General features: G+C 37.8%; 1 protein-coding gene across 1 annotated transcript in view; it reads left to right on the top strand.

Annotated features, from left to right (window-relative positions):
- Nucleotides 1-5519: 5519 nt before the first annotated feature.
- The window catches only part of KIF5B (kinesin family member 5B), a 34741-nt gene continuing 14087 nt past the window's right edge, over nt 5520-26173 (top strand). Inside the window, exons 1-13 of the mRNA XM_032688204.1 lie at nt 5520-5857; nt 14136-14223; nt 15735-15808; nt 16277-16381; nt 16791-16839; nt 17163-17218; nt 17338-17425; nt 19013-19137; nt 20644-20748; nt 21171-21316; nt 23098-23246; nt 24663-24856; nt 25455-25523. Of these exons, the coding sequence (XP_032544095.1) occupies nt 5732-5857; nt 14136-14223; nt 15735-15808; nt 16277-16381; nt 16791-16839; nt 17163-17218; nt 17338-17425; nt 19013-19137; nt 20644-20748; nt 21171-21316; nt 23098-23246; nt 24663-24856; nt 25455-25523 (1374 nt within the window). The 5' untranslated portion in view covers nt 5520-5731. The remainder of the gene's footprint in view (nt 5858-14135; nt 14224-15734; nt 15809-16276; nt 16382-16790; nt 16840-17162; nt 17219-17337; nt 17426-19012; nt 19138-20643; nt 20749-21170; nt 21317-23097; nt 23247-24662; nt 24857-25454; nt 25524-26173) is intronic.

Genomic DNA, 26173 nt, shown 5'->3' with positions numbered 1-26173 from the left:
CGGATTAGAAAAAAAAAAAAAACAGAAGGAAGAATTTTACTAAACAATTAGAAAATCTGGTGAAATCTCTCTACTATATCCTGTGGCCAGCACAGTAAATAAGGTTGGTGAAAATGTGACTGAGGAGATGGAAAAAATTATGTGAATTGCACTATGAAAATACTTGTGCATGCACACACTCCCCCCACGTCCCCTCACTGCCTTCACCTAGGGCAGCACTTACCATTTATGGGAAGATTAGAAGTCAGGATGACGAGTCTGTGTGAGATGAGCAGGAACTTCACATGAAAGGTTAATTTTGAAGCACAGTTGTCCCACCCTCTCACGCATCATGAATGATGCATTTACCACTGCCAGAGGCATTTCTTCAGCATACAAAAAAAAAAAAAGCACTTTCAGCCTAGCAGTTTCAGACTGAACTCTGAAAATCAGCTCTGTTCTGCCTATCTCATGTACTGTCACCAACAATAAATATCAGAACTGAGAAATTTGTGTGGATAAAAGAACTAGAAAAAGGGTTGGATTCCTCTCCTCCAGCATTATTTCTGCAGAGCTTATAAAGTAGAGAGAAACAAAATATAATTTTACCAACAGACTTCAGACATGAATTTGAGTATAAGCATACCTCAAATTTGTTGAATAAAAAGCTGTGTATGGTCATCTTTCTAAACAGAATGACACCTAAAAAATAAATATGAATTTTATAATCACTTTGTGTGTGTGTGTGTGTGTGTGTAGTGACTGTGAAAAACACAGTTTACTTCAACAGTCATAACCTCCAATGATTTTTGATGCATGAACTGGACAAAAAGTTATAGCCAAGAGTAATTTTTCAGAACAATGAGATGGGGAGGCAACCCCATCTTAAACTGATTCTGTCTTTAATTTTCACTGGTTGATAAAAGTGTGACAAGCTTGGCTAGTTAGCTGCAAGAATTAATAAACAAGAAGAAAGGCAAGATGGCAGCTCTGTTGAACTAGAGTAGAGTGGTAGCTATAGAGTGGTGTCCCTCACCTGCTTGTTCCACATTTGTTTTCTGACATTAAAAAGTGAGGGATCTTAGTTCCAATTCTTGATTCTGAAAGAGCTCCTGCAGAAATCACAGCCTTTTCTGCCTGGTTCTACTATGTTCCCAAAATTATCTCTTCCACTTTGCCGCTTCTTTCCTGACGACTTTTCTTGTTTCCTTCTGTGAATAAAGCATCTTCTTCTTGAATTGAAGACAGTCACACTTCTTGCCTTCAGCTCTGTCTCCCACATCAAACACATTGACTGCAAAAGGAAAGCCTGCTAAAAATCCATTGTCTAGACATAGAAACTAAGATACAATCCAGTGGCAAGTTTAATAAGGGTTATAAATGATGAAAAGCAACTGAGAATAGAGATTTATGATAGGATGTTTCAGACAATGTATGCTGGATGATTTTAATGGTTAAAAATATAAACAAGGTCCAAAAGTGTATTCTTCTTTCAAGGAGAATTGGATGCTTTAGGTAGTGAGCAGACAAATTGTTTTGCATGAATTTGCACAAATTAGCTGTAATAAACATCTAAAATGTGACGTTATTCCCAGAGCTTGCTTTTGCTTTTAATTAGTCTATCACTATCAGAAATAATTAAATATGATCTTGGTGATTGGGAACAAACTAGAAGGTTTTCAAGTTTTATGCATATCCAGTTAAAAAGTAAAATAAAACTGATCTTTGGAATTACTTCTATTTTTGCCAAGAAGTTAATATGTATCAGAAACAGAAGCAGAAATATCCTTAACATCCATTTCATCTGTCTAGTTCATATAAAATCCTAAACTTGATTGAGACAAGAGATACATTCCACATCATATTTTTTCCTGCAATGAAAAGAAACTTTTGAATTTTGTAACTGGATGAGAGCTTCAAATAATCTAGTTGGACTCCAACGGTATCTTAGGGCACTGAGGTCCATGCACCAACCTTCAATCAGTTATTGAGCTCCTCAAGTTGAGTTGACTAGACACAGTCTGTTGGTAGAGACTTAAAATGTATTTATATTATTTAAAATATAATTGTATAAGCTGTTTGAACTATACAATTTTGTTAATTTTAATTACACTTCTACAGTGTCAAGTAATGTTTCTGGACTTCATAAGTCATCTTAATAGTCTTTATTTACAGAGTGTGTTGCAAACCATAAAGAACTTTGTTTGAGGTACATATATGTGACAGATTAATCACTCTTTTGTCCTACAAATTGACTTACAAATTTGGAATAAAATTGACCTGGAATGCACCTTAAATTCTCAGAAGTCGTGTGCTATATTTTCCCAGCACATTGCAAATTAAAATGAGAAGAGCACTTGTGTTTGCCTTAGGCACACCGAATGTCAACAAGTGCTGTCAACTGATGAATCTCAGAACTTAATTCTTTAAAGGGCAGGAGGAAGCAGTTTTAATTCACTTCTTCACAAACGCCTGGTTTAAAGATTTATTCAAATATGTAATGTCCTTTTACGACCAAATCAAGACCACTTTTGCTCTGCCGGAGCAATTTTGATGGTTAATTACATCATTATCCAGATATAGCTTCCCTGTAAGGCTCAGGTTTGCAAATTCCTTTTGCTTAACATGTTTTTATTGCTGGGAAAGACTGGAGATCTAAAGGAGCTGTAAATCATAAAAGAATTTGTAGAGGTCTATTGCACAGATCATAAAGGGAAAGAAACATGGTTAGTGAATTAACAAACACAAATTCCTTACATAAATTACTTTAAAAAATACATTGGTCCTTACTGAGGAACTTTACCAAACTTATTTGTTAGATAAAAAAAACATATTTGATTTACATGAGCATACTAGGCTTAAGCATCAAACAGAAGGATTCACTTTTTATGATAACTGAGACATCATTTTTTCTCATTACAATATATTACTTTTAAACAGAGTCTTTTATCCTAAGTATCAAAAAATGTATGTTGCAGACATTACATAACAACATAGAAGACAGCAAATATATTCCCAATTAGCAGAGAAAGAACATTCTGTAATTGTGACAAAATGGGAAATTCACCAGGATGTTTGGTCTCTGCCCTGGTCTCACGAGACTACATCTTTAAACACAAATCCTCAAGACTGCTGTTTTGACACATCTTGGCGCCAGCAGAGATAACACACTGCCCTCTTTGAGCACACTGCTTCCTTGTGTCAGACCTTAAGTAGGTCAAGTCAAGGAACGGTTGCTATTTTGAACAGCAGATCAGAGAGGAGAAACTTCATGACAGAGTCCCTGAAAGGGATCTGAGAGGATGCAGTTGAGCAGATGTCATTCAGCAAAGGCTCCCACAGCCAGGATGGGACACCATCAGCCAGTTCTCCCAGGAGCTTGCACAGACCCAACAGCTTCACAGTGGGTAGTCCTTTCTACAGGGTTCACATGCCGACATTTTCTGTTTCAACATAGTTACAATGAGTAATTTCCTACGCATGTGTCTGCCTTGTCTTTGTGTCTGCTATGTAAAATTGAAAAGGTAAGCAAGCCCAATCATCTGTTTTCTTGAGAATCATGTCATTATGAGGTTTCTTCCTTAACAAAATGTTAAAATAGCAATCAACAGAATTAGGCCTTCTGACACAATTATGTTTAAAACATTTTATTGAAAACACAAACAGAACTGTAGATATATATCTATATATACCTCATATGCTAGATGATGTGGAGCAGCACTGCACCTTCTACAGACTGAGCCTATATCTTGGCTTTTCCAGACAACTATTTCCACAATTACTGGTAGGTAGGGATGCGTAATTGTTGCTGCCCTGTATAAGACAGCACAGTCCTGCAGTATTTTTAATCACAGCGGAAAAATAAAACTTGTTACAACATGACCTCAATTTAGAAGACTTAGATTACCTCATAAGAATAACTAGGCATAGAAATATTTTTCGTATTACTGTGTGAAAAGAACCTATAGATGAAACTAGATTGTTAGGTAATTCTTTTGTCATGTGGAGCAGTTTTGAAGCTGTGTTTGCCTTGCACACCTATCCTGAGTGAAAACACAGCATTGAAATCCCTGAACTGAGAAGTCTTGAAAATGGGGGATGCCTGATTACAGATGGTCCCTGTTAAAATTCATAATATTTCCCCATTTTTTAATGAAAAAAGAAGACTTTTAAGGGAAGGACACTGCTATTTTGAGTCATTCTGCCCTACTAAAATCTACTAATTTAAGAGAAAGGCTCCTCAATTTTTTTTTCAATTTTTTTTTTAATTAACTTCAAGGCTGTTTGAAAAATTTCCAGTACAAGTCATAATTTCTGTTAGGAAACTGACTGACTTTAGCCAAGCTGCGAGTCTGTACTTTGTTCCAATCTGAAAGTTCATGCCTGGATGTAAGAGGCACAGTTATAAAGTCATGAGACTCTTGGAAATCTCAATCAGAATGGTTCACCTGATGATTTTTGTCTAGACACAGTCAGTAAGTTTTGACTGATTAAAATTAGATCCACTGTAATAAATTAGTAAAACTTGTAATAAACTAAGCCTAAAAAAACTACTGTGCAGACTTTGTTTTTGTAAATTGTGATGAAGAGGTTGTGAGAGACTCCATCCCTGGGGATGACACCAAGAGCTGTGGGCTGCCATGTGCTCTGATCCCACTCGCTGGCTTCCAGCTCCAAGAGACATGCAGGTAATGAGGATCACAGGAACTTTAGCAAACACTGGCAGCTCCCTGACGTCTCTGAACACCTCACAGATGCGGATTTTTTCCCTTTCTGAGCCAGGAAAAGAAACGAAAACAAAAAAATCTCCAAATATCATAGGTTTCTATCTCAACTGCCCACTTGAAGCCTTTACTTCACACCCAGCCTCTCGGTTTTCTGTCGCTCATACAGAGCTTGGCTCTCCCCAGCACTGCCCTGCTCAGAGTTCTGCTGGTGACAGAGCCCATGTTGCAACATCTCTCCAAAGACCAGACATGGCGCTTCCTGCCATGACATGGTGACAGTTGACATGGTGGTGTGGTTGGTCGGAGCTTGGACTCAGTAATCTCAGAGGTCTTTTCCAACCTAATTGATTTTGTGATTCAGTAATTCTGTGTGGCTGCTCTATGTGGAGGGAACCGGTGCGGCGCCAGGTTGCCCAGGGAAGTGGTGGAATCACCATCCCTGGAGGTGTTTAAGAGGCGTCTGGATCTGGCGCCGGGTGATGTGGTTCAGTGGTTAGTGGGTGGACGGCTGGACTGGACGATCTTAAAGGTCTCTTCCAACCTTGATGGTTCTACAATTCTGTGATTCTCTAATTCTGTGGTTCTATAATGCTATAATTCCATGGTTCTACGATTCCAGCTCCAGCCGCACACGGAGAGCGGCAGCGGGCGGTGCCACCGCAACCCCCACCCGCCTGAGGGAGCCCCGCCCCTGTCGCCCGCCCCCGGCGGCCCCGCGGGCAGCACCGCGCCTGCGCACAAGGCGGGGCGGGCGCTGCAGGGGTGACGTCACCTTGACACACACCCCCGGCGGGGCGGGGCGGGAACCGCGGCCGCACCGCCATGGCCGGGGCCATGTTGGGGAGGAAGTGAGCGCGGGAGGCGGCGGCGGCGGCCAGGAAGGAGCCCTTCCCTTTTCCCTCCTGCCGGGGCGGGCGCGGGCTTCCCGGCCACGGCGGCTTGCGAGACCCCCCCGGCGCGGCGGTGCAGCTGCAAGCAGCGGGCGGCGGCGGAGCTGAGCGCCCCGGAGGCGGCGGTGGCCTAAGATGGCGGACCCGGCGGAGTGTAACATCAAAGTGATGTGTCGCTTCAGGCCCCTCAACGAGTCCGAAGTGGCCCGCGGCGACAAGTACATCGCCAAGTTCCAGGGCGAGGATACCGTCGTCATTGCGGTGAGGGGCCGGCCCGGACTGGAGCGGCGGGAGGCGCCGCGGGCGAGAGAGGGAGGGGGTGTCAGGGGTCGGCGGGGTCAGACGCCGCGGGGATGGGCGCGGTGCGAGGCGGGAGGGCCCCCGGGTGGGGACGCCTCGGGAAGGGGGACGGGCTTTTCGGGGTCTGTGGGGGAAGGGGAGGAAGGCAGGCAGAGCTGCGGGCGGGATGGGCTGGTCGGGATGTGGGCACGGCCGGGCGAGGCGCGGCGCGGGCTGAGGGCCGTGGGACACGGAGGGGGGGGCGGGTCGGGAGACCTTTGACAAAGGCTCCGGCGAGACGCCGAGGGACGAGGTGCGGAGTGAAGGCGGGTCCCGCAGTGAGTCCGCCAGCCGGGCTGTCCGGGGATATGTGACCGCTGAATCCCGCTCCAAATGCACGCGTGGGAGCTGCCGACGGGTAGTGGTCTGCGGAGAGTTTTGGGGAAGAAATGCAGCACAACAGTGCAGGCTCCAGCGCATTGGTGCTTGCGATCTGTACATCAGCCGTCAGCTAACAACTTCTTGTTGTTGCTGTTAAATCAGAATAAACAGACTATTTGCTTTACTGCAGGGTTGTAAATGTGTTTTAACTGAAGTCTCCTTGCAAGGTACGAGACCTGTTATAAAACAATCTGGATGTTGCAGGGAAAAAGATAATCCTCTGCTTTTTGTTCACTGGGTCATATTTAGCTATGAAGTGGAACTGGAATATAAAAATAAAGTACAGTAGTTTATTGTCTCGTTTGGTTGGTGTTGTATAAACACACATTACTCCTAATGCTTGTTTTATTTTTGTTAACTTTTTTGTTTTCATGTAAATATTTTTTCTTGAGAGACACAGTGCTGGTTCTGCATTGCTGAAAGTAATTTAAATGCCAGTTATCTGTCTTCAAATTTTGGTGTTTTTTGTGGTTTTTTGAGGCTGTCAATAATAACTTTTTTGCAAACTATCTGAAATTGCAGGAGATGATCTAATAAAATCCTTTTTTTTGGTATGAGTTAGTAAATACTAGTACTTTAGTCTGTTAATATTCAGATGAGTTTGTCAATAAAATATGGAATTCCTTGAGTCTGGAGCAACAAGAACGATAGCATGCTTTTGAAATGAGGTAATTTGGGCTTATTTCAGCTGGCAAGTTACTATCTTGGAGTATATCTCTTCCTCCTGAGGTTGTACAGGTAAACTCAGAGTAAGGAATGAATCCTGGAAAATTTAACTGGAACAAATGATCTCATTCTATGAGTGAATGCCCATTCATTGTGACACTGCATAATCTGTTTAAAACCCACAGTTTAGTTTAGAAACCTTGATGTTTTCTAACTTAAAAAATAAATTTTCCACATTTTCTCTCATTAGTCCTAGTAGGAATAAAAGCTTATATTTTTAAAATACTCTTTAAGTACGCTTTAAAGTTATCTGAAATGTAAATTGTGCCGAGGTGGTGCTATGTCTGAGCAGAACAGTCAGATGGTGTGCTCCTGAGGGATCACATGGGGCTTGCTGCTCAGGGTTAATGTTTATTGTTGCCAACTCTACTTTGGTGATTTCTGCATGGGTAAAAATCACAGCAAAAAATTCCCCAATGATCCTGGGTCCAGTACGTGCTTTGTCTGACTTAGGGAAAAAATGCCCCGAAGTTATTAGGTTGGGTAGCAGTGACAGTATTTGTGTCCTGGTTCACAAAATCTTAATGAAGTATTGATAATCTGTGATTTTGTTTTTATAGTGGTGGTTATAGGATAAGGTCAATGTTCTCAGAATCATGACTTAATTCTGCAAAACTGTTGAGACAGTTACTTTAACTTGGGTTTGTTTGGTTTGGTTTTTTTTTAACAAGCTAACTTTTTACAAATTGAGGGACCTTCTAACCTGAATCTGTAGCCAGACAGGCTTGTGTTTCTGTGTTGCAGAATTGCCCAAGGGAGGATAGTAACAGAAACAGTCCTCATGAAACAGTTTCTAAAAACGTTCCCTGATAAGCTTTGTTTGGTTACTTCAGCTGTTTCATTTCTGCCCTTATTGGCTGCCTGTTGAACAGTAATTAAGTCACTTCTGTTTTTTTTATGGTTGCTTTCCTCAGCTTCCTGGAGGACTTGCACCTTCTGTGTTGTCTGAGTGGAACACTGAAGGCTGCTTTAATAATACTTGGGAGTTGCCCGTAATGGTAGATGGGAGGTGAAAACTGGGAGGCAGCGGAAGCAGGGCTTATCCCAGACTGCACATTTGATTCCTCCGGAGGAGGGTGTGGAGGAAAAACCAAACCCTCCTCCTTTCTGTCATCTCTGAGCTAGCTATCCTCCCTTCTATTCCTAGCTCCTATGTAATTAGTGTCATTGTTATCTTTCTGGACAAGTGAGTCATTTTGATTTGTGTTAGATAAAATACTTTTTAATTGTAACTAGTGTGTAACAGCAATTTGAGGGGACATATGGTGTTGGTCTGTTTTAAAGAGCAGACTCTGAAACAAAATATTGTTTTTCCATAGGATGAAACTTTTTTCACCATTAAAGAACTTTTATATTATTAATTCAAGGTGACTTTTATCCATATTAATGGAAAAGTCTATTAAATATTTTTTCCTCATGTCTCTTCCTTTTAATGAAATATAAGGATTTTGTTAAAATAGATAGTGGGGTGACTCATAATGAGTATATGACTTTGATGTTAAACATTAGAAATGTACCTGTATACAAAAATTGATAGCAATTTGCTCATGGGTTTCAGGCTTTTGAGTAAGATGTAACAGAGAGGAATAGCAATCTGATATACAATTATGTACTTTATTTTTTCAAATATAAAACTACTTGCAACTGAGTAGCTTTATGGTTCTGCATAGCACCTCTGTAAATCTCTAAAAACATCTATACCTAGTCTTGCTCATCTTAAAACTGCCCCAAAGGTAGACTACTGAATACTCAGGGATTTCTGACTGAAGTCTAAACCAAAACCAGTACTATCCAGTGGCTGAAGTGGTGAGGTGCTATGGGCACTCACAAAAATGGGCAGTAGGCCTCTGTTGTCCAAATGTATTTAGTAATGATCACAGTATATTCCTTATTTCTATGACTTTTAAGAAAGAATCGTGGCTACCTGTCTGTATTTTCATATTTGTTTAGAGTGCTGATTTTTTTTTTTAATGTAAAATGTAACCCCTGTGATCCTGGAAAGAGCTTGAGAAATTTAGATTTCTTTTTCATGGTCTTTAAAACTAGTGTTGGATCATAAATGAGAGCAAGGTCAGGTTTAAGTTATGTTAGAAGCAGGTAATGAAGATCACTTGCTACTACTGCAGCTTTTGGCAGCAGATTTTTCAAAAGGGAAACCTAAACTGTGTGTTGCTGAAGGCTGTGCTGGACTGTATAAATGCAAGAAGCAAGATGCCTTCTTAAAGCAGCTTTTTAGTTACTGTTATTTGCTGACATGAAGGAAAGCACTGTTTTGTTAGAGACACACAGATAAAAGTTCTTCATGTCTACAGTGCAACCTTAATCATGAAGGAGAAATTGCAGTCTGTAGCTGAAATAATACTGTTCTTCCAGAGTTATTCTCTAATTTTTTTCTAACTTTATTCCGTTAAGTGGTGAATAACAAAGATGCTTTTCAGATGATACTGGTATGATGATTTTACAGAAAGCAAATATTCTATGTTACATTAATCTGTAAAGAGAGAACTCTTCTCTCTGGCTACTGTGCCACTTGCTTAGAAACACCTCACTCATACTTGTTTGTTTTTTGGTTTGTTTTTTTTCATTGTTCTGAAATTCAATGACCATTTTTATGCCAGGAGTGCTTGCTTTTCTCTTTAGAAAAAACTTTTTACTAAGGCAAAGTTTGGCTGAAACTCCTGTTCCAAAATTATTCCCTATATTGATGCTGGAAATAGAGTTTCTAGTCACAATGTTTTAAATAAAATCACATTTTAGTCATTCTGTAACAGTAAATAACTGCTGTAAAAGTTGACATTTGAGTTGCAGTATTTGCACAGAAATATGGAAAATAGGACAAAGAGAGCTGAGATCCACTAACTCTTCTTTATCAGCTGCACTTTTGTGTGCATGGAGCTAGGACAAGAAGAAAATCCTCTTTCCTTATCCTAAAAATAAAACACTAATTTGTAACTGTGGCTTTTCCCCCATTTGCAGTGTTGGACTCAGGTGTGTCAAAGCAGCAATACCTTAGCTTAGTAACGGGAAGAACTGAGCCAGGTATTTGGCATCATACTTTCCAGAAATTATTCCATGTGGGATTATTCTTTTAATGTATTTTGCGCTGACAGGGAGAACATTCTTTGATAAAGATACAGAACTTAAAGGGAAAGTTAGGCCCATTATGTGCTACTTCAGCCTTTCACTGAGAGTAAGCTGACATGGGTGGGTATGACATGAGTTTAACTGTCCATTCCAGCAAAAAGCAGTGAAGAGCTGCAGATGTATTGTGGTAGAAAAATATGCTACTGATTTTTTTCAAATAAATTTTCACTGCTGACTTTTTATGCATTAATATCTGAAGCCAAGGTGAACTCAGGTATTCTTAGGAATAACCAGTTCTGTAGTTTATGAAAGTTGCAATAGCAATATGAAGGTTTTTTACAATTTCTTCTATGGAGATAAGTTTAAGTATTTCTCTGACTTTTGAGGTAAGATTTCAGTGTAGTTGTGATTGCAGATTTTTCCATGGTGCTCATTGAAGGTATTGACTTCAAAACATTTCCAAAGAAACTCATGCATGCTTCAAATTTTGTATAATTTAGGTGGGTTAAGCATCCTTTTATGAGTATAATGGGTAACTAGTCTTCAAGATAATTGTGGAACTGTGTACTTCTGCATAAGCCCTTTATTAAGATTCAGTTTAATCCTGCTAAATCCTGTTGGCAAATGTACTTTTTTGAGGGCTGTTAGAACACTTGCAAAGTTTTTACTGTGAGACCACACCCTTTCAGTACAGGCAGCTGTAGGAGCTGAAGTTGTCTTGTGGTTGACTATTGACAGAAGAAATGCTAGGCAAGGAGCTAACTTATTTGCAGAAGCTCTGCTTGTTTGCTTGGTATTTTATGTGTTGCTTATAGGTCATATGTGTTAAATTGGTAATAGAGTTTGAGCAACACCTGCTGAAAAATTCTGGAGTATGTCAAAGCAGCCTCATACCATGGTAGTGACACTGCTACTGTGCCTGTTGTGGACTCCATGTGGTAATGTTACTTGGACCTTTTGTGTCTTCAGGTCATCATTAGATTTGATTGTTTACTGCTTGAGGAAGAAAAGGCATCTGGTATAGAAAAAATATCTGGCACTTTAATCTTTCTTGATTAATCTCTTAAAGGTAATGAGGAGGCTTTCTAGGGCATGGTAATCTGTGTAATACTGTTTTAGCTTTGTTTACAGCAGAAAGTAGACTTTAAAGAGAAGTGATAAGACATAGCATTGCAGATGTCAAAGATGTGAAATCATGCTGAGTGGGTGTAATTTGTATTCTTAGAACATAATCATCTTGGAACCTACTTGTCTAAACCTACTTGGTTAGATATTGATTCGGTGATGATGGAACAGAGACGTGCCTAGTATGGATTTTCATAGGTGTGATAAAAGTACTGTGACCCGGGAGGGAAACATGTAATGGTATTTTTGAGTGCTTTGAGGTTGTATTGTGGCTTCATCTAGGAACCTGTAATACTGAGGGCACGTAAACATACACTTTCCACCTGCAAGGGATGGAGAAGAGACAAGTGACAACAGGACTCCTCGTGAGGATGCTTTTGACCAGAATTATTAAATTTGTGGCTATCTTTGTAGCAGTTGTTAACTAGAGGGAAATTGGAGTTTGCCATGTGCCTAACAGCTTTCACTGTATAAATAAACTAGATCAATTAAAGGCATTACTGCCTGAGCAAAGTTCTTGCAGCTTGATTTCCTGTACTTACTAGTCCATGACATTCGTCATATGTGCTATTCTTTATATTAACATTCTGTAAAACAAAAGAGATTGTATGAGATACTGTAATTGGACTCTGTTCTCTTATGAAAGCATTTTAGTGACAATTGAAGAGGAGATAGTCTAAAAGTATTCTGTGTCTGCAGATTGCTCTCAAATTAGTAACATTTTTCTTTAACACAGGAAAAAAATAGTTCAGTCAGCCTTTGCTTGGCAGAAGAATTAAAAACAAACCCCTCTAAATGTTGTTTAAAAATGTAGAGAAGGGAAGCTTTTTTTAGAACCTGCTGCAAATACCTGTAGGTTGCAGGATGGTTGCAGATTAGTGCAGGTTATGCCTACAGTTCCTTCTTCCTGCTCTTTGGCATCAGAAATATTCTGTAGTAATATATAAATACACAATGATGTGTATACGTTCAAACACATACTATGCAAAATAGTGTTTACATTTTAATGTACTTTTCCATTCCCATTGTTGTCATGCTTTGCTGGCAACAGCAAAGATCAGGTATGTTAGGATCCATGAGAAATAGTGAATATTCTTAACAGTTACTCTATAGACTGTCAGAAGATTGTATCCAGGAACTTTCCCTAATTCTTCTAAAATCAATGTAATTGAAAAATAATTTTCATCTATATGCTTTCTGGAGCAATAATTTGAAGGAGGGTTTAAATCTGACAAGCACAAACACAGAAATTTCTAATACCGTGTGGATTGTTTATAGTGACATTGGACACTATCACTTTTCTCACTATATTTTTCCAATGTGCAATGCTAAATATGATGCTCCAAAATGGAATTATTTCAGAGCATATAAATATGCACACATGACCATGAAACAGATCTGATTAATGTTTTGTGATGTAGTTGATTGATATCTGTGAAATTGGAGGTTTTTTTAAGCTACAGCTTCTAATGAGAAAGAAAAATGTGTAGCTGGTGTCGTCCTTTCTACAGTGACTTCCTTTTTGTGTAATGTGTTCTCAGTCTTCATTTTCTTACCTCAGGGTTACTAGAAATTTTCAGTTATTTGTCATCTGGTATATGTGATGGCCTCAATTCTACCTGTAGAACAGAGGGATTTGAGATGTATTTGAAGCTGAAATGAGTAATTGAGGAGGTTTGTGCTTTCCCTGCTGTGAAACAAGTGTTCTGACAAACTTCAGCACCTTAGGGTTAGTTTCTGCCTACTGAGTCTTGTGGTTTCTTGAACTTATTTATACAGTGAATACTTAATTGTTATTTTCCAAGAGGGAGCTCCTCCATCTGAATTCAAGGCCTCTGCACAGATAAATATGTGTTGAATTTAAAAAAGCTTTGTTTGGTGTGGTGCTAGACATTATTAAAGACAAATGGAAGGTCAGGCTGGGGAAGGGAAATGTGGTGGGTGGATGAAAGATGGAAACTATACTTGTTCCTTTGCCAGAGAGTCAGTTCCAGAATATCCTTGGGGGAGGATGATAATGAATTAAATTTAGGCAAAATGGAATACTTCACTGTTGCAGGGAGTTTAACAATGGTAACTGACCTAGGTCCTTTGTAAACTTTACCCGCTGCTTGTTTACCTACAAAGTCAAACTCTGAAAGTGCTACAAAAATTTGAACTTTGTAAGATATAATAGTCTTTTTAAGAGCATAATAGTTCATATCCTAATGGACTGTTGGCTGCTTAGAACTGTTATGAAAATCTCTGTTTTTTAAAAAAAAGCAATATCCAACATTCCTCTCAAAATTCTGTCAGAGCTTCCTGACCACATAGCCTTTTCCAAAAGGAGTCTTTGTGAAAGGTTCCCTTCCTCCAACATGGCCTTTTCTTCTGTTTGGGGAGCTTTATTTTAAGGATGTAGTGCATGGCAAAATAGTTCTTGTGCTAAACGTTTCTTTTTGGTGTGAGTTTTTTTAACAAATATTACCAAGACAGATGCTCTGTGTCATGGGGTATAAGCTGTTTTTAATAGTTTGCGTTTACCATAATAAACCTGCCACCAGAGTAGAAGAGAATAAGGGGTTCTTGGATGTACAGACCAGGCATTGGCTAACCTTGTAAATCAAGTATCTTGAGGTCATGTGGCAGAGTGGTTTTGGAGAACTATTTAGATAACACTTTGAAACCAAATGTATTTAATTCAAGGCCTTACTTGTAAGCAAGCCCATGAAGATTTAGGCAACACTGTATAAGCTGATTTCCTTGTTGCAGTCTTCATGTGCTTAAAATAGAAGATTGGGCTGAGACAGTATAGGATGCTTCTAAACTATATGAACAAACACCTTCCAGTTCCACTTACAGCATTTTAATGACTCTTCTATCTCTTTTTATTTTTTTTTTGCAGTCCAAGCCATATATATTTGACCGTGTATTCCAGTCAAACACGTCACAGGAACAAGTATACAATGACTGTGCTAAAAAGATTGTCAAAGGTGAGGTGGAAGAGCAGCTTTACCATAAGAAAATGTCTCATGTTTGTGTGAGTTTCAGTGTTGAAAACTGATACTTCTACTGCTGCCTTTTATCTTCTGCATGTTTAATAAGTGCCAACATGGATTGTAGCAGTATAAAATTATCCTGTTGTTGAGATAATAAATCCTGTCAATACTTAACCTACCGTTTCAGTCGATTGCAACACTTGATAATGTTTACCTACTATGTTTTGGGTTGGGTTTTTTTTTTTTACTGTTCTGTGCAATAATTGTTTAAAACAATTTGTCTGAAATTAATCAAAATAACGCTTTTTAGTAGGTTTGAGGTGTGTTGTCCGTCTGTCCCCCAAAAAATTTATTGGTGAAAAACATCCTACATAAGATTGTTTGCAGGAATATGAGTGGAAATGAAACTTGTGAAATATGAGTTTTTGCTGTGCATGCCAGAGTGTACAGTTTCTCCAAAACTGAATTTTCAGAATTGGCCTAGTACCTTTAGAAAATCAAGTCTTATCACAAAGCAGGATGATCCACAATAAGTTCCTGTAGTAAGCACTAATTGACACAACTTTCAAAATGGCTTTGCAAAGTTTTGTCAGAAACCCCTGAAATATCAGCTGCTAGTGACAGGAGAATATGTGGTAAATGTGGGGGGGCGGTTTGATCATCAGAAGAGTGGATTGCTGTGGAAAATTCATACTGCTGCAAGTATTGAACCCTTTAATGAGTTATTGGTAATCAGGATTAGAAAAAAAGTCTGCTCTTTAAAAGCTGGAATTGAACTAACAATTGTAATGCTACCCCTTTTCTCATTGTAAAACTCTGATTTCCATGTGGCATCTCTAGGCTGTGCTACATCAAGTGGCAAATGAACTCTGGTGGTGGGACAAATCGATTTACAGGTCTGATGGAGTGGCAAAGACCTCCCAATTGGGAGTATTTTATACCTGTTTTTGGAAAATAAAAGTTTGCTTGCAGGATGTGATTCTACAGTAACTGCTTCATGAACAAGCCAACCCACCAGCCCATCACCTCTCAATCTAAAACTTTGGCTCAGTTCATTCATCATTTGGAAGAAAAGCCTAAGAATAAGATGCTTGACACTTAGGGCATAGCTCATTTTCATCATAACTGGACAATAAACTTTCCTGAGGGTCAAAAATATGATGGCATTCTCATGATTTCTTCTTCCAAGATATCAAAGACTATCTGTTCAGACTGGCAGTTGTATCAATTTCCTTTTTGTCCCTGACTGTGAATTCCTGATTTTTCTGGTTGAAGAAACAGGTGGTTCTAATACAGGAAACTTCTAAGACAGTTGATGATGGCATAATTCATTAAAAGGGGTAGGAAGAAACACACTCCCTCCCCCTAACTCTAGCACAGGGTTCCCAAACACTGAGTGATTTAACTTGCTGGACTTTTAGGAACTGCCTGCGTGCATTCTATTAAATTTGACTTATCTTTAGAAGAAGGAAATGAATGCTAATGAAAATACTCCTTCCCTTTAGATGTACTCGAGGGATACAATGGAACAATCTTTGCTTATGGGCAGACATCATCTGGAAAGACACACACTATGGAAGTAAGAAATACTAAAACAATTTTCTCTTAATGTCTCTGTCACATCTCTGCATCACAAAGTCTTGCCTTTCTATAAATAAGATGTCTGCTTGTTTTCTTCTCGCAATTTTAATTTTCTTTCCCTTTCCATTGCAACATTTTTATACCCCATTATTGTTTTGAGGACTGAGAATGGCAATTAGTGTATCTTTTTCAGCCCTCAGTAGCAGGATGAGAAATGCAAGAATGATGTTAGTAACATATTTTCACTTGTAGTAGTTTGGCAGTGTTCTGAGGCTGTTCTTTACACTTCTGGCAAATGCTGGGGTTAATTGGATGGTCAGGACTGTCCTTTATAGGCAGAATAAGTGCATCATATCCACCAGCACTTTAATGTGTTAACTGGAACCAGTTACCTTGCCTTTGTATACTGTTTGTAATGTTGCATTCAGTATGAATGTTTAATTTTATTGTATCTTTTTCTAATAAGGGGAAGCTTCATGACCCAGATGGAATGGGCATTATTCCAAGAATAGTGCAAGATATTTTTAATTATATTTACTCCATGGATGAGAATCTTGAGTTTCATATTAAGGTAAACTTCATTTTTACTTATTTATTCTGTATTAAAACTGGGAGGTAATCTGTGGGTAAATGGATATTCTGTATCTGTTTCAAATGCCTGTAATTTGGAAACATGATAACCTGAGTTGTTTCTGAAATAACTGATTCTTCTTACAGAAGAATTATGTTAACAGTTTAATTTTGTTTCCGTTGAACATTGATGGTAGTTATCCTGATAACCTGTGGCAGTGCTGATAGTGTTTGAAGCTTTTGATCAAATGTGTTTTTTCTCTAAAGTGTATTTAGTTCAGCCATAAGAACTTGAGCTGGATGTGGTGTTATGTGGGAGGTCATAGCAATCATACTGAATCCTTGTGATCAAAAAGCAAAGCAATTTTGCTTTCTGGTGATGTATCTCTTTTTCCTCTTCCTACTTCTAGGTGTCATATTTTGAAATATACTTGGATAAAATAAGGGACCTTTTGGATGGTAAGCCTTTTATTTGTATTGAACATAGAAAGTAAATTGTTTTGGAGAGAGCTATTAAAAAAAAAAAACACCCTTATGATACTTAAGTATATGTTATGCTAATAGGCTATACATGGTAAGGGTACATCAAAACAGGAAAGCATGGAGCTTATCCTTATAATATTACTAAAACTGCAGTAGTGGTGGTTTCTTGTATATTAAATTTTTATGAAGTGTTGCTGAGAGGTAACATTCATGACTCGTCCATGCATTGTACACAGTGCATTCATTAATTTTGCAATTAAATCACATGTGCCTTAGTGTTGCAACTTTTTCTCTTCCAGTTTCAAAGACCAATCTTTCTGTTCATGAGGACAAAAATAGAGTTCCCTATGTAAAGGTGAGCATCAGTCTGATATGTCTCCATCTTGCACTCCTAGTGTACACCGTTTACTTTTGGATTGTTGGTGTGGTGTTATTTTACAACCCCTCTTCCCCCTTCCCTTTTGTTTTCCAAAGGGTTGCACAGAGCGTTTTGTATGTAGTCCAGAAGAAGTTATGGATACTATAGATGAAGGAAAATCAAATCGACATGTAGCAGTTACAAGTAAGTATTATCTTTTGTTTCCTTTTAGTGCTTTATTGAGTTGCTTCTGGTATGGAAGTACAAAAATAGTATGGAAGTACAAAAATAGTATGGAAGTACAAAAATAGTATGGAAGTACAAAAATAGTATGGAAGTACAAAAATAGTATGGAAGTACAAAAATAGTATGGAAGTATGGCAGACAAAAATAGTTAGCTAAACAGTTCAGGTTTCTGAAAGGGTCTGGCATAAGCAGTTTCAATGTGTCTTTCCAAAAGAAGTATTTCAGTTAATTTCTTGTTAGATGATTGCTTAGACTTGCATTGAAACAAGAAAGTAAGTGGTCAGTGAGGAGCTCTGAATCACTGGAGAAAAATTTGTAGTTCTGCTTTAGTAACAGTGCAAAATCCCAGTTTGGGGAATCTATTTCAATTAACCTGGAAATCTCTAAGTGAGGCACTGTGGCTCACTGATAGTTTGACCATTCTGTCACATATTCCAAGAGCAGCTGGTCAGAATGTATATTCAGATGTGCTGCAAACTTAAGCAGCATCCCAATGTCCCAAGATTTTTGGCAGTAGCATGCAACTGAGTTGCAAGGAGCCCTGTCACGGGTCTCCAAATTCCCACCAGTAGCAGGATTAGGAACTGACAGAGGGGTTGAAAAAAGAGAAGGAAAGATGAGGTGCATGCAAAATAATACTTGAGTTCTTTGCGACTGAGGTGACTGCCAGAAATGTCTGAGAGCCAAGTTGAGAGTGAGTTTTACAGTCTTCCTGTGTTTAGTTTTTTATTCAGTAAAAGAATATAGAGTCAATAAGAAAAAAAAGGTTTTCCTTCTCATTTCTTTGGTTAAAGATCAAAATTAGAAATATGATGTTCCTTTTAAGGAATGATTCAGTCTTGCACGTCCACTCGTTGCTCCTCCTAGGTAGTAAGGTTCTGAAGTGGGGACCACACTAAGTAAAGGAAAAGTAGCAGAAATTTGGATAGAAGGGTATTATTTTATTCTGTGTTGAGCTACTTCTGTAGCATCAGTAAACCAGTCCTTCTAGGTGTGTGAGGGATTTATAGTTAAAAGGAAGAAGAAGTAGGCAGACATTCTCATTCAGATTGCAGTCTGCTTAAGTTTTGTTACTGAATTAAAATAATTCTTTGAATTCAACAAGTCTTGTTTGCTCTGCATGTTTCATGGCAGAGGGGGCAGTACAAGAAAGGGCTGAAAGGTTATGGCCATCTAGTTCAAATTATCACAAAAGGATAAAATGTGATACACTAGAAGTCTGTGAAAAGCATTCTGATATCAAAACCTAAATATGCTTTCAGTTCTAATAAAGTAAATGGGAAGTGTGAACTCCATAGTTGACGGGCCAGCAAACCTGATCAGTGAGCTTATGGGGCATTAATAGAAGCTCAAGGGAAACTGGATCTTTTGTTACTTAATTAGATGATGCCGTTGGTTTTGCTGCCTCTAGTTCTATTGTCATTGAGGGATTACACTATACAGTTGCATTAGCTTTTTATCTCTCACTGCACTGTGGGAAGGTGCTGTTTTAAGTGAGTTTGGTTGTGCAAATCTTTTTGACAGTGTGTGTATTTTGAATTATAGATATGAATGAACACAGCTCCCGAAGCCATAGTATTTTTCTTATTAATGTAAAACAAGAGAATACTCAAACAGAACAGAAACTAAGTGGAAAACTTTACCTTGTGGACTTGGCAGGTAGTGAGAAGGTAATTATAAGTTTCTTTTTCTACTCTGAAAAGCTCTTTTTTTCTTTCAGTCAAGTATTTTACATTAGTGTAATACTGATTATTCAGTTGTCATCTCTGAGATGTTAATTTTGACTTTAAAATGTGGTTTCTGAGTCCTAGGCTGAGTTGCCTGTTAGATACTAACACTTTAAGCTGATCTGCATTTCTACAGTGAGAGTCTGTAAATATGGATTAGGGTGGGGAAATAGGGTAGAGTTCAATTTCGGTATCTGAGAGCACAAAAAACGTCTACAGGTGTGTGGGTTAGTCAGGTACTGGAATAAAGAGTTCTATAGATGTGGAATATCTGAATTTTCTCATATAGTGATACCAAGTTTCTTAACTTGAAATTCTAATTGACATGGGTTAAAATGATGGCTTGCTTTCCTATGTCAGTGTCTTAAAGCAAGAAAAGAAATATGTACTGTAATTACCCTTTCAAGAGTTGGTTTTTTTACATTCTTTTCATCTTTGCTTCTGGGTTTATCCCTGTCTTTGTCTTCAGTTTTTTCATTTGTTTCTCCTGGCTGTTGTCTTTCCTTACATCACTGTTCTATGACCTTATTGTTGTCTCTGATCCTGTGTTTATTCTGAAACGTCCTCCTTTAGTTATAGCCTTTTTTGCCTTTTAAGGGCTGGGTTGCAGGTCTCTTTTCTCTGTAGTTCCTTTCACTGTTTATTTCAAACTTTACTTTTGTGTGTTTCCCCAGTCTTTTTGAAATACATGAAGTTGCTAATGCCATGTTTTGGTTTGGTTTAAACGCAGGGAAATAGAATTGTTTAGTTGTAGTCATGATCACAGCCTGGTGAAAATAGTAAAGGGCAGTTTTAGAACTGTTAGTCAAATTATGGCCTTGAGGCAGAAGAGCTAAGGTAAATAGAATAGTGTCAGGTTAGATTTTTTTTCACATTTCTGGTGGTATCTGCTTAAGTTCCTAGATCACTCACGTAGGTCAGATTCAGCCTCTGAAATCTGTTCTCATAAATTTCTGCTAATGAAGACTGTTATGTTTTCCAGGGGTAGTGGTGGTATGTGGTTTGAGTTTTGTAGTTTGTTTTTATGGTTTGCTTTTTTGGGGGATATAGTGGTGGTTTGGTTTTAAGGGTAACGTCATAATACTTTTTTACTTTTAAGGAATTCAGTCTTTTTGACAAACTTCAAACTACTTTTGAAGTTGTTCATTTGACAGGAGTTTTTAACTGTAGGTTTATCTTCTATAAAAAGACCTCCTTTGCAAGGAGAAAATTCACTTCAGTGTAAAATATCAGGAACATCTTCAAACACTGACTTTTGAATGAAAAATTGATAAGGAATCAGAGAAAGAGTCTAAGAAAGAATTTGCTTATCCTAATGCAACTTGCTTATGAGCATCTCTTAAAGTCAGGGAGACTGACTTAAAGCTCAAGTAATTTTTCCACTTTTATCTTAAACACAAAAGATGTTTTTTGAAGATGCATTTAATAATGTACTCAAATATTGTATAGGTTAGTAAAACTGGAGCAGAAGGTGCTGTGCTGGATGAGGCCAAGAACATCAACAAGTCTTTGTCTGCTCTTGGAAATGTCATCTCAGCACTGGCTGAAAGCAGTGTAAGTGTCCTCTTTTGTACTTTTATACTTGAAGGTTAAAGGCTTGCATTTTTGAATATGATATTACACAGAAATTCTTACCAATCTCTGTGGTATGCCTAGAGTCTTTTAAACTACTCCAGTTGCATCAGTGCATTGGAGATGGCCATTGGTCTTGTACTGTGTTGACAGTGAAGATTAATAAGTTACATTTAATGCTGAGGGATCCAAACATCATCCTGAAAGTCTTCCTGGGCTCTAAAAGTTGCCAAACATAGAAGTACAATTTTGCACATCCTGTGCATCTTCAGTTCTACTATTTATGGATTAAAGTAGGATTTGATGTCTAATGAAGTTACACCTAGCAAAAGCATAACTCATATTTCAACAAATTAACTGTGTCTGAGAAACCATGACTGATCATTTAACCATTTTCTTGGTAGACGTATGTTCCATATCGTGATAGCAAAATGACCAGAATCCTTCAAGATTCACTAGGGGGTAATTGCAGAACCACTATTGTTATTTGCTGTTCTCCATCTTCTTACAATGAATCTGAAACTAAATCTACTCTTCTATTTGGCCAAAGGTGAGTAAATGACTTATTAGAAATAAATGCAGAATGAGAAATAAGCAAGTTACTCCATTAAGATTCCTCAACCAAATTAATTAGAATGTTTACTTACTTTCTGTAATTTTTTATTGTATGTATGGCTAAGTGTTGTGATCTACCTTATCATATTATATAAAAATCCTTAAATTGGGCAGGATCCTCAAGACTGCATTTCCAGGAGGACAGTGTATAGTTTGGTTCAAAATGTGGTTTAATGTATAATTTTGGAGGGTAATAAGTACCTTTTTTTTTTTCCCCTAAAGTGGAAGAGGGAGGAAAGAGCTCACTCCTGTTAAGTTGAATCTTTTATTTACCAGGGGAGCCTGTCCTCATCTAGCATTCCAGTGACATTTGAGTTCATACTTGTAAATTCCTGTCATTTGTAACTGAATTTTTAAGTACCCATTTAAAATTTGGTATTCTGTTAGGTAGCTCTTTGTCATTCTACTATTAATGCTACCTTGTTATACTCCAGTTTCTGACCACTTGATTGAATCACTGCATTTTCTGGAACACATTACAAAAGCAGTCAGTGTTTTGCTAGACCATCTGATCTTTGATGTTAGTGTACCTCTTCCACTCTAGTTCAAAAAGATAGTTTTGTACTGGTTTTCTCTGATAAGCTTTGTATTTTGGAAAGTAGACTAGATGAATTCAGAACTTCTTAGAAATCTGGCAGAATATGAATAGTTAGTGAGTGTGGAGCAATCACTGCATTCTGTAACAGCGAAGGTTTTTGGTCTTCTTTTAGAAGTTAGAAAGTCCTTTCCCTTTAGTATTTATTGAATGAGCTGCTGGAAAGTGTCTTCCAGCTGCCACTATGTGGTTTCACTGCCTTGTACTCTTGACTTCTTCAGGAGTTAACAGAGTACACTTCTGTCTCAACCACCATAGTTACTCCAGTATAGTGATTCAACCTTCTAGAGTTTTCAAATTTATGCTGAAACCGTCAGCTGTAGTAACTGAAGGCTATGTAAATATCACATGACACAGTAAAAATATCATGTGTCTTTTGCACTAAGACTTTGCAGAAAGATACTTACAGGGATTGTACTGTGGGGCTGGAGAAATGTTTGACTGCCATTAAGCTTTTTTCCTGTTCTGATCTCTTGGGGTGGGGTGTTTGGTAGTAGGAGACCATACAGGAAAACTACTGATATAAGTGATGTAGGGCACTAAAGTAAAAACCAGACATTAACTTCATGGATATGTTATTTGTACCTGTAGTTTTGTCTCCAAAGCTAATTGGCTAATTGGATGGGGTTCACGCAACTGAGTGTAGATAATCCCATCTGAAATTATCTAATTGGCTTGTAACACCTTTTTGGTTAGTGGAGATCTAGTAACTGGATTTTTTTGGTTGAAATGAGCTGTTTGTTGGGTAGGCCAGTTGGTTTGCACCCTAGAAGTATTATGCTCTCCATTGTACAGCTAGATGTGAATACTATCCTTTGTTCAAAGTTGTGCACAACTATCCTGACCTGAATTCTTTCAGGTAAAGGTATGCATCTGAATTTTTCCAACTCAGTCAGCTTGAGATTTTTCAACCTTCTCAAAGTTTGTTGTGTTGCTCTGTCCATTAACAGTTGTATCAATTGAATTGAAAGAATAGTAACTTGACAGGGAGTAGAAATAAACTTTTGGAAGAGGTGGGAATGTTTACACTTTCACCAGCGATCCGTGGAAATTTTATTTAATAACCTTTGATTCCTCTCTTTAAAAATGAAGTTTCAGAGCTTTTTGCCTTTTCTGTGTAGAGCGAAGACCATTAAGAACACAGTTTGTGTCAACGTGGAGCTCACAGCAGAACAGTGGAAGAAAAAGTACGAGAAGGAAAAGGAGAAAAACAAGACTCTGCGTAACACCATCCAGTGGCTGGAGAACGAACTCAACAGGTGGCGGAACGGTGAGAAACAATTAGATTTTTATTATGCAAACTTTGGTCAAGACAACAGACACTGACTAAGTCTTAAGGATACCAAAAATAGCTAGAGGCACTATGCAAGACAGTATTAAGAATATTAAATCTAGGATATTAAGTTGACTTTCGAACTTCATGCTTTTCACTTTATTGCAACTGAAACAACTTCCAGTAATCTCATAATGGCAAAAAGGTCTGAAAGTGTATTCATGTTAGATTATTCAGTACTTGCTTTACTAGTAGAGCTAGAGTTACATTGTAAAATTCTTATTTTGGGAGAGAAAAAACTGCTTTTAATTTTAAGTGCAGAAACTGAGTTAAATGTTTCCTCTGGTTTGGTTTTCTAATTCAAATCAATATCACAGGATCTTACCCTCATTTAAAACTCAAACATGTTAATAGGCAAAAAAACCCACCCAAAACTGCTGACAGTGCAGGATATATGCCTGTTCATTCTTCCTGAATAATTAACTTCTTATCAATTGAAGTTTCTGCAAAATGCAGGTTAATAATGAAGCCATTAATTCAGGAAAAGAGTAACATAGGTCATAATTACAGGTGTATTCTGGAGTTTGGCAACTATAGAAGATGATTTTGCAATCTTGTAGGCAACTGCACCATATCCTGATACAAATCTGAAAAAATGGGTTCACTGAAATAAGTTTAGTAGGATGTGGGTTTTTTTTTGGTTTTTGAGGTGGTTTTTTTATTCTTTTATAGAGATGGTATGAGACCACACCTGAAATGTTAAGTACAGTTCTTTCAGAATATTGACAGGAGATACTGAAGTGTTGGAAAGAGCCTGTGCCTTCCAAGGACTGCATAAAATGTTTTGAACAAAGCACTAAGGAATTTAGTTCAAAGAAGTGCCTTGATTAGCATGTGATATTTTTTTCTATGTGAAGTTAGTGTTCTCAACAGAAAAAGCTTTATGAACATAAAAGATAAAACGATAACTGAAAAGGTATTTTAAAGAAGCAAAGCAGTTTAAAAGTAAATATGGCTACCTAGCAGAACAGACTACCAAGGGAAAGAAAGGATTTTCTGTCCTTTGGGCAACTTAGGTGACTTTCTAGAAGATAAGGTTTGATGTAGCTCATAGCAGAGTAACTGGGTGAAATATAATGTTTTGTGGTAAGCGGGAAATAGTTTGGATGATTTGGGTCTGGTGGTTTTTTTTGTTTGGTTGGTGGTGTTTGGGTTTTTTTGTTGTTTGTTTGTTTGTTTTGTTTGTTTTTGTTTTTGTTTTTTTTTTTGTTTTTGCCAAGTAATCACATTAATTCAATTGCTTATTAACTGTGGAGCAATACTGTTAGTAGGAAATATGTAATATTTCTCCAGGCTAACTTTGTAGAAGACACTTTATGGCTGACTGTACTAAAACTAAGTGTATTCTTTAAGGGGAGACTGTGCCAGTTGATGAACAGTTTGACAAGGAGAAGGCCAACTTGGAAGCTTTTGCAGTGGACAAGGATATTACTGTTATTAATGATAAACCAGCTACCACAATTGGAGTAACTGGCAATTTCACTGATGCTGAGAGAAGGAAATGTGAGGAAGAAATTGCCAAACTATATAAACAACTGGATGACAAGGTATGGTATTCTTATTTAATGTAAGACCTCTTGAAATTATATCTTGAATCATATTATTGTGTAATATTTAATTTGCCAGTATTCATTTGTTAGTTCAGCTTGTTTAAGTATTTGCTGAGAGTGCCTACTCTTAATTCTGATTAAGAGAAATCAAAGTTGCCTTATCTGGTACTAAGTGAGTATCGTTTCTTAGTTGGAAAATAATGAGAAAGCGGGATAAAGAGTAATTTGAAGACAGCCTATTTTATTTGAATATAATATCAAATTTAAGCAGTAATATATTTGAAGAGAAAAAAATCTTTTAATTAAATCTTAATTGTTTCTTGAAAGTTAGAACAACTTGAAGAAGAGTTGCAAAAAGCACCAGGTATAAGATTTTTGTCTTTGAAGCATGGTGTGTTACATGTACATGCCAGGTTAAGAGCCTACTGGATCAGGCACTGAAATAAAAAGGATTTTTTTTTACTTCAATTGCTTTCAGTTGTGTAATTGTCTCAGAATAGGGAAAAGTTAGATGCCAAACATCTGATGTCTCTTAGATTATTTTTTCTGAGTGGTATTTGTCAATTTAATGAACACAGTCTTATTTCAACTGCAGGATGAAGAAATTAATCAGCAGAGCCAACTAGTAGAAAAACTGAAGACACAGATGTTGGATCAGGAAGAGGTGAGTTTTGCTCTTGCATCTTTATTTTTGTTTGTCTTTTCTTTAAAGAAAGTGGAGGTGTTCTGAATGGGTCACAGTGACCAGGAAGAATGGCAGCTTAACTACTGCACAGTAGTTCTCTTTTATGCCTTATCTAAATGCTCTGCCTATTCATTCCTCCCACTTACACTGTGCTAATGGCTAAGCTTAAACCAATTTGCTTGAATCTTAAGTATCCATGAAGATTGAAAGAATTGAAGTATTTTATGCAAAGACAGCAGCAGTTGTTTTCCCCATGTAAAGTCAGCAGTTTGTCAAAACTGAAGGTAACTTGATTTACTCTAAGAAATCTGTGGTAAGGTTTACTTTTGGTCACTTGCTGTACAGAAAGAGAAGGGAGAGGAGGGAAATGAAAAAGGAAGTATCTGTGTTTATTTCAGACCATACTTTCTAGAATACTCAAACAATTTGTATGCACATGTTGCCAGAGATGTAACTTAATTAAATGGGGACAGATGCCTATTAATAATGAAAATGTTAATTTCATTTAGCCAAGATATTAGAAAAAATATTTCTCCACAGCACAAAGATTTAAAAAATAGTAATCCTTGTGTACATGGTAGGAAGGAAGTGGGTTGAGAACTCAGGAAGTTGAAGCTACTGTTTAATCT

Source organism: Chiroxiphia lanceolata, chromosome 1 (genome assembly GCF_009829145.1).
Source record: "Chiroxiphia lanceolata isolate bChiLan1 chromosome 1, bChiLan1.pri, whole genome shotgun sequence".
Classification (NCBI taxonomy): domain Eukaryota; kingdom Metazoa; phylum Chordata; class Aves; order Passeriformes; family Pipridae; genus Chiroxiphia; species Chiroxiphia lanceolata.
Note: the sequence above shows the minus strand (reverse complement) of the source record. Positions and strands in the feature narration are given on the sequence as shown.